Raw genomic sequence first — 9091 nt, forward strand, 5'->3', positions numbered from 1 at the left:
AATCACTAAGATCTACCTCCGGATATTTTAGTTCTTTTAACCATGGATTTCTCTCTATCGAGTCCGTGTTCGTATTATTTTGTCCAACCATTTTCCAACATGTATCCCCCATTGAAAACGTCTGGGGCGTCATTGGCAGACGTAAACGTCAACGTCAACGTCAAAATCCACCCACTACTCTCAATGAATTAGCTGTTTCTCTCATTGATGAGTGGAACAACATGCGTCAAGCTGACAGTGGTCGACTCATCAGAGGCATGCCTCGAAGAATTCGTGCATGTCTGGCCACCTGAGGTGATTTTACCCGATTCAGTGACGTTGGCTGCAAACACAGGAACTCGATGATAGCGTGTATAGCATAATATATTCGTATATGGAGGGGTGTGATTTTTTTCAATACGAATATATTATGCTATACACGCTATCATCGAGTTCCTGTGGCTACAAAATGCAAATTTCGGATTTGACCCCGACCTCTTTTACGACCTAGTGCACCACCATCTCATCACACAGACCGCCTCCGTGGTCTAATGGAAGAGCCTCCGCCGGGAGAGCGGAAGGTCCGGGGTTCGATCCCCAGCCGCGTCATACCAAAAGACGTTAAAAGATGGTACTTTTTGTTACCCTGTCTGGCGTTCGGCATTAAGGGGTTAAAACAAGGACTGGTCGGCACGGAGTCGGATACTGTGTCTGAGTAGGGTATTCATGTTAAACTGCGGCATGGTATCTCTGTGTGCTAGCACTATAAATCGGCATCAGTCCGGTTTAGTACAAGCAGCCACACACACACGTGCATGCACGTCGCTATATAAGTGCAATAATCTTGGACGCGACGTTAAACCCAATTTCACCTCACCTCACCATTGGAACAAATTAGATCTAATCGCCTCCTCCCAAGCAGATACGATCATAGCATTTACATTTGCCAATACCATATTGATCAGAAGATACGTCTGATGATTCCCAATATTCCCAACTGTTTTGTTTTCAAATACTGTTAAAAGCGGTGTAAACCAAAATTACTCATTCACTCACATGCTCAAGGCGATGCACATCAGCCGATTGGGATGCGGAATATTATGGCCTTCGAAAAACATTAAAAAAAAAATCAATTATTTGAGAATAATCAGTCTCGATAATCTGCCGAAAGAGATTCCATTGGGTGTAAAGGCAAAGGCAAAATACTGGTGAAAATTTTATGAATCGCGAAAAGGAAAAACATTGTCCTGTCCTTCCGGCGACGTGTCCATACAACAGTATATTGTGACCCTTGACCGAACACCACGCAGCTGACGTCAGCGTGTGTGTAATTTTGGATAGAAGGAAGTGACCGTAAAATATTCATGCTTTATTTGTGCATGGTTCCGTCAAGGGCAGCTGTGTGTCCATAAACATTTTATTGTACAGTGAACGTATTTGCCACTTTGGGGGTATTTGGATGCATTTATGTCAATTTGTTGTTAGACTTACAGACATGCTCTGGTTGTAAACACATATTATATGCCTATATTTTGTCATCTTCCTGAGGCAAGTGAGTTAACTGACTATAAAAGTCCAGTTTCCACCCTTGCCGTACTCGGATGGTATTATGGAGTTACATTTTGGCTGGAAGTCTATGCATAGTCCAATCAAAATCGCGCGCCGAAATCGAAATCCGGTTCGGAAAGTGTCATGCAGATTTCGGTCGACTGCAGGATTTGCAAAGCATGTGCACCGCTAACTCGTTGGCAACAGATATTTTCCAAATCTTTTCATGTTTTTAATCAAGGTGCTCACGTGATTTGATGCACTTCGCGATGTAAGACCCGTTTTATCACGATATAGAACTGGATTATCGATCAGATCGTCCTGAGTGGCGCCACCGTTTTGTTTGAAGCAAATGCAAGTGATATGAGAGGTTGAATCTGATTGGTCAATAGGAGAGGCATAGAAAGGACATAACTCGTAATAGCCACTGGTGGCGCTACGATCGAACCCAGGATTTCCAACCTAGTTCGGCAAGGGTGGAAACTGGACTTTTAAAGTCAGTTAACTCTCTTACCTCGGGAAGATGATATTTTGTGGGAAGTATATATCAAGCATATACTTAAGGTATCTTGTTATTCAGTGACCCATTCATATATTTTTCACTGGTATTTGAGTTTTACGCCCAATAGAATCTGTTTTGTTGGATAATCGAGAATAGTTCTTCTCTGGCGTTGATGTTTTATTTTAACATGTACTTCCGCGTATGATACATATGTTGCTCGCTCTCGGGGAAAACATCGCTGTTTGGTTAGTATGGTCGTTTCCATGGGCCTGACGTCCATTGTTGTTAATATCCGCGCCAAAATGACACAATGGCATATGGGTCAGGATACACTCATTGACCTTATGTCATATAAAGATTAGATTAATCTTTTCAACTTTCTTTTTCTTCTTTTATTGATACAATAATATGTACTTCTTGACGTCGTAAGTGAAGAGCAGCTTGCCGAAAGAGGCGACTAACAGGATCGGATGGTCAGGCTCGCTGACTTGGTTGATGCATGCCATTGTATCCAAATTGGGTAGATCGGTGCTCATGATGCCGCCGTCATATAGCTGGAATATTGCTGAGTGCAGCGTTAATCAACAAACAAACAAACGACAGAAACATGTTTTTTTTGTGTAAAGGTTATGATGCACGTACAGTTTGCTGGCATGTTGGTCGTGAATTGCACATTGGGTTCTCTTGTTTTGGTTGACATGTTTGTTTGTTCATTAACGCCACACTCAGGAATGTTCCACCCAGATGACGACGTTCTGCACCAAAAACACGGGTGATTGATATTATGAGCGACGATCCACGACGTTGGGGTCAATGACACCGGCTCAAACCAAATCACCGAGCGTGTCCATCGATACATTTTTTGTTACGACTAGCACAGGTTGATGGGTACCCATTCTGACCACATTCATGTTCCCCTTCATATCTATCAATGTCCCGTTAGCGATATATCGATATTTAAACTATAAATAGTTAACATGTTCTATGCGCTATACTGATGACAGTTTCGATGTATGTTATGAAACTTGAACACATTGAGAACCATTCCCAGAATATTGTACAGAATGCATCATATTTGAGTGAGTGAGTGAGTGAGTGAGTGAGTGAGTTTGGTTTAACGCCGCTCGTAACAGTATTCCAGTTATATCGCGGCGCGTCAGCTAAATGTGAGAGGAAAGCCCGAAGTAATGCAGGTCTCAGACGGTTACCACTTCAGTGAAACCCACGAGCACGGGTATGGTGCTGACAAACCTAGAAACATAATCGGGGCGAACCGGGATTCGAACCCACAATCACGGGGAAGCAACTCTGCACAGCGAATCGCGGCGCCTTAGACGACTGGGCAACCCGTGCCCTCGCATCAATTTTGAAGAGATATAACTGTGTATCGTCTGAGAATGCTTTTGTTATTTAATTTCATATCACCATCGGGCATCTTCCCGAGGCAAGAGAGTAAACTGACTTTTAAAGTCCATGTTTCCACCCTTGCCGAACTAGGCTGGTATTATAGAGTTACATTTTGGCTGGACTAACGAGTCTATGCATAGTCCAATCAAAATCTGGCACCGAAATCGAAATCCGGTTCGTAAACTGTCTGCAGATTTCGGTCGATTGCACAATTTGCAAAGCATGTGCACCGCCAACTCGTTGTCAGCAGATATTTTCCAAATCTTTTCATGTTTTTAATCAAGATGCTCCCTTGATTTGATGCATTTCGCGATGTAAGACCCGTTTTATCACGATATAGAACTCGATTATCGATCAGATCGTCCTAACTGGGCGCCACCATTTTGTGTGGAGCAAATGCAAGTGATACGAGGGGTGGAATCAGATTGGTCCACAGGATAGGTTTAGAAGGGACATAACTGGTAGTAGCCACTGGTCGAGCCCAGGATTTCCAGCCTAGTTCGGCAAGGGTGGAAACTGGACTTTTAAAGTCAGTTAACTCTCTTGCCTCGGGAAGATGCCACCGGGGGATTCCGGGTTAGACCTGGTCCCTAGCAACCTACATGCTTTTCGTAAGGGCGATTAAATGTATCGGCTCGGTGGCTCGGTGGCTCGGTGACTTTTATCGTATGTCATCTTGACCGACGTCGTGTGATGTTGATTATAATTATATCAGTGAATTATTTGTCTGGTCCAAACTCCATCATTTAATCATAAAAAATGGTACTTGTTGTTACCCTGTCTGGCGCTCGGCATTAAGGGGCTAAAACAATGACTGTTCGGCTCGGAGTCAGTATTCTGTGTCTGAGTGGGGTATTCATGTTAAACTGCGGCATGGTATCTCAGTGAGCTAGCACTATAAATCGGCACCAGTCCGGACTAGTACAAGCAGCCAAACACACACACACACGTACATGCACGTCGCTATATAAGTGCAATAATCTTGGACGCGACGTTAATTAAACCCCATTTCACCTCACCTCACTATTACTGTAACGTCACTTCTAGAATGAGATTTAACAAATGAAGTAGCGGTCTCATTTAGCTTTGGCACCTTGTCGAAAAGAGCCGAGCAGTGTGCATGTCTGGGAAGAGGGGGTGCTCCCCTGACTAACGCAATACTATAGGTATACAACTACTACGACATTTGGCGATAGTCTTTTGCTAATTTGATTGCTTCGTGGCGCTAAAATGTAAAAAAAAATTCACAAGTGCACACACAAATCTCAACAGGCACCGTAAACCACTTTAAGATACTTTATTTTCTTATTACATAAATATTAAATAAGACTGCAATCACCCAAGGCGTCCCAATCCCCTTAGCTTCATATAAAGCAAAACGCTTCAGCCATGAAATCGCCATCTGAAAACATGGAGATAGACGAGGCGTCAATGAGCGCAATGTGACACAAAGGAATATGCATTGTCAAACTGATCGAAAAGCAGCTTGTCTCCGACCTGGATTACGGAAAGTGCTGATTAATAGGCTATGCTGATTATACCAGTGCTATATGAAAGGGATTGTGTCTTTTCATAATATGTTACCAGGGTATTGAACTCCCAAAAATTTCAGCCAGACCACAGGACTCAGTCTGGCTAGCTGAAATACTTGCCAGCCCTGACCAAAACCTGCCTGCCCACTATAATCATATGTTTTTCAGGACAAGCTAACGGGGTTTCTTTTTGGTTACATTTTATCATTCATCTTTACATGTGAATTAACGCTTATCATCGGGAAATATTTTGAATATTTTCACATATGAAATATAACCCGACCGTTGGGCAGGGGGATTTGGAAATCTGGCAGCCCGAGTTGAAATCAACCCGTCTCGGACAGTCGGGCAGGCAGGTATTTCGAACACTGATGTTACATTTTTCGATGATGAGGCTACTTACCTGTACTGAGAAAGCTTATTTCTTTCCAACGTTAATGAGAGCCTGCAGGAGAGCAGCATCAGAAGATCCTCCACTGCTGCTTCCACTGCTGCCTCCTTGACTGATGGGGACGGGGATTGGGATGGGGTAGTCCTCGGAGGACGAGGATGAGGACTGGGAGCTGCCTCCACAGCTGGAGCAGCCGGAGGAGCCACCTGATGAGCCAGATGATGGTGAGGAAGATGGCTTAGAATGGTGATGATGAACGATGATAGTCTCCTCACTACTTGAGCTGCTGCTACTACTCCCGCTGTGACGGCTATGGTGACGACGACGGCGGTGATGATGGTGGTGATGATGGTGGTGGTGATGATGATGGTCATGTCGTCGACGATGTCTCCTGTGATTGTCAGCAAACGCCATAGCGGCGATGACTATAGAAAATAGAATAGTATGTTCACGTGGTATGAAAGTTATAATGTCATGTATATATTCATTAACAATACAAAATATTAGTAATGGTATTCAACTGGCATAAAACATAATTATCAATCAGTCTACGATCAGTGGCTTTTCCGGTTGTGAATTCCAGTTTGTCATAAATGTATAATATCGTGTGATATTTGCGCTCAGTCGTTGGTGTATACTGTGAAAACCTGTGAGAACTTTGAGAATAAAGAATTGAACAAAATATCGGTTACAATGTATCTCGAATCCCACGATATCTCGAACCTGAAGTGTTTGTTCTTTGCAACCCCCGTTGTTATAAAAGCGCGCTCAAGCCTTAACATGTCACAGTTATAATAATAATAATAATAATAATAATAATAATAATAATAATAATTATAACAACATATGATATATCTTCACCTTTAAGGGGGTGCTAAGTTCGATTTAGGTTCGATTTAATTTGCAGTCACAGTGAAGTTGATTCAAGACCTTCAAACTCCAGTTTATTGTCTCCCATTTTATAACTAAGGTATACCAATTTACAAATTAATGATTTATCTGAATACAAAGTTATACTGTCTCCCTTTCACAAATCGAACTAATTACAATGTCAAAAAAAGGAACAAATTGATCCAGTTGATTCCCCTTTAAATCATTGAAAATATATCTTTCTATAAAGTGATCACAAATTCTGCTTCAATATTAAAAACGCAATGTTTCCTAGTATGTGTATACGCCAGAATATGTACAACTAAAAATACTCACCAACGATCAGAATGAGAATAATAGTAACTGGTCTCATAGTTAATGCTCAAGCTGTCCAGAATTGCCCTCAGAGTTTGTGATCGTTATGACTGAAGAGAAAGCCTTCTCATATTTATATTTTTACTTTTGTAACTGCTCATAATTACTCAACACAATTTTTATATATTTTTTTTTTTTCTTTAATGTTTTCCTTTATCTTAACCATTCCTGAAAACAAGATAGTAATCTGTGCTAATTGTGCAACAACAAAATGCACTGCCTGCAGTTTCGATGTTGTGTATTGCAATTGTCTCCGCAAGATACTGCTCTCCCGTAGACTGCTTGAAAGGAAGGTGAAAAACCATTGACCTAACGACTGTTCTCATTGTGTGTCACTGGGTCATAATTGGATATGGACCCACATGGCTATAAACATTTACATATATCTTATGATGGTTCGGCTGTATCAATGACAACCATCGTACAAATGCTCAGCCCTGTTTATCGTTAAGGTGAGGTGAAATGGGGTTTAACGTCGCGTCCAAGATTATTGCACTTATATAGCGACTTGCATGTATGTGTGTGTGTTTGTGTGATGTCGATTTATAGTGGTAGCTCACTGAGATACAATGCCGCAGTTTAACATGAATACCCCACTCAGACACAGTATACTGACTCCGAGCCGACCAGTCCTTGTTTTATCCCATTAATGCCGAGCGCCAGACAGGATAACAACAAGTACCATATTTTAACGTCTTTTGGTATGACGCAGCCGGGGATCGAACCCAAGACCTTCCTAACCACGGAGGCGGTCCCAGATTGTTTGAAGCAAATGCAAGTGGTATGAGAGGGGAAGCTTGGTCAATAGGAGTGAGTGAGTTATATACCCATGTCGGGAATCGAACCCGGGTCTTCGGCGTGACGAGCGACTCACCTTTGCATTGTACCGTCGCATGGCAGGAATACTGCTGTGCCGTGTTATCATCAACAACATATATTTAATGCAACTTGTGTGATTTGCGGGTGCTACCGGTAGGGCAGGGTCTGCTATCACGTTGCGCGAACACCCGGTCTCGTCACGTGTTTTCGCTGATCCTTTCACATAATGTTCACACATCGCAAAAGTACAAATGTATTTTGAGTGAAAGGCACGACGAGATGGGGGACGGCTTATAGCCTGGTGGGAGCAAGATATACCCTGCACCAAGGCAGACAAATTATGAAAGTGTCAAGTTTGTTGAATATATGATGTGTTCCTTACAATTGTGAGTGAGTTGGATTTAACGCCGCTTTTAACAGTATTCCAGTTATATCACAGCGTGTCAGCTTAATGTGGGAGGAAAACCCGAAGTGATGCAGGTCTCAGACGTTTACCACTTCGGTGAAACCCACGAGCACGGGTATGGTGCTGACAAACCTAGAAACATAATCGGGGCGAACCGGGATTCGAACCCACAATCATAGGTTTCTGGCGTGCCCAAGGGACGCAACTCTGCACAGCGAATCGCGGCGCCTTAGACGACTGGGTCTCCCGTGCCCCCTGTTCCTTACGAAGAACAGACCCCCATCTTTTCATGTTTTCATGACTATTTAACTCAGACGTTGACCTTGGCATATGTGCATTTGTTTTCAATAAATGTTTATCTGTCTCCAGAGAACGGACGACCATCATTTAATGTAATTTAAAAGACTTTCATTGTTTTACTGCTGAAAAAATCCATTTGCCTCGCTCCTTCGTGAGACTTTGACCAAGTTTAAAGTTTTGAATTTTATTTGTTATGTATTTTAATATAGGTACCTAATTTCCTCATGGGGAATGAAATGTACATCTTTGAATCGCGTCAACTTCAATAACGATTGAGCAATATCAAAGTTGAGGTGGTGTCAATAGCTTTAGAACATAAATATATGTGTGCGGTAATTTTCCTGAATTACAAGGAAATGTAGTAGGCTGGCAACGAATATGAAATTAATATATCATATCATGTGTATGTCTCAAATGACAAAATAATAAATACATTAGTTTCATGAAAACCTTACCTGTTTGACAACAGTTCTTTTTGGAAAAAAACCCATACTGCTAAAGTGTCGACCACAATACAAAATACAGGAAAGCTAGAGTAAACATACGCTAAAAATATACTATTTTCGGAGTATAATAATAACAGTCTATTATGAATGGGTCATATTCTTAATAACTGAAGTAAAAAACGTGTAAATATGCCACACAATAAATAATAAATAATACCACACAACTATGAATATGACCTCAATAATGCTATAGACGTGATATTTTATCAACAAGAGTTTTTATTGTAAACGCAATGTTCAAGGTTACCTGTGTAACACACCTGCTAACCTCAACGAGGGCGGTCCTACCTGTTGTCTTTGTGGTGGTGATCTCAGCACCTTTACTGTTATATAATCCTTTCAACGGTTTCATCAGATGAAGTATGTTATGAATTATGGAGATTATCCGCCCATGCATTACTTCCCTGTAACAACGTATAAAAGATTGTGTAGGAGAGGAGTATGTCACTCTAATCT

The 9091-nt window shown here is 41.7% G+C and overlaps 1 protein-coding gene across 1 annotated transcript; it reads right to left on the reverse strand.

Annotated features, from left to right (window-relative positions):
• Positions 1-4765: 4765 nt before the first annotated feature.
• On the reverse strand, positions 4766-6978 carry LOC125378794. The gene is made up of 3 exons (XM_048394762.1): positions 6566-6978; positions 5372-5784; positions 4766-4838 (listed from the first exon to the last, which is right to left on the reverse strand). Exons 2-3 carry the CDS (start codon positions 5731-5733, stop codon positions 4820-4822), a joined length of 381 nt encoding a protein of 126 aa, XP_048250719.1. The 5' UTR covers positions 5734-5784; positions 6566-6978; the 3' UTR covers positions 4766-4819.
• Between the last annotated feature and the right edge of the window lie 2113 nt (positions 6979-9091).

Source organism: Haliotis rufescens, unplaced genomic scaffold (assembly GCF_023055435.1).
Source record: "Haliotis rufescens isolate VD_foot unplaced genomic scaffold, xgHalRufe1.0.p SCAF_13, whole genome shotgun sequence".
Lineage (NCBI taxonomy): Eukaryota > Metazoa > Mollusca > Gastropoda > Lepetellida > Haliotidae > Haliotis > Haliotis rufescens.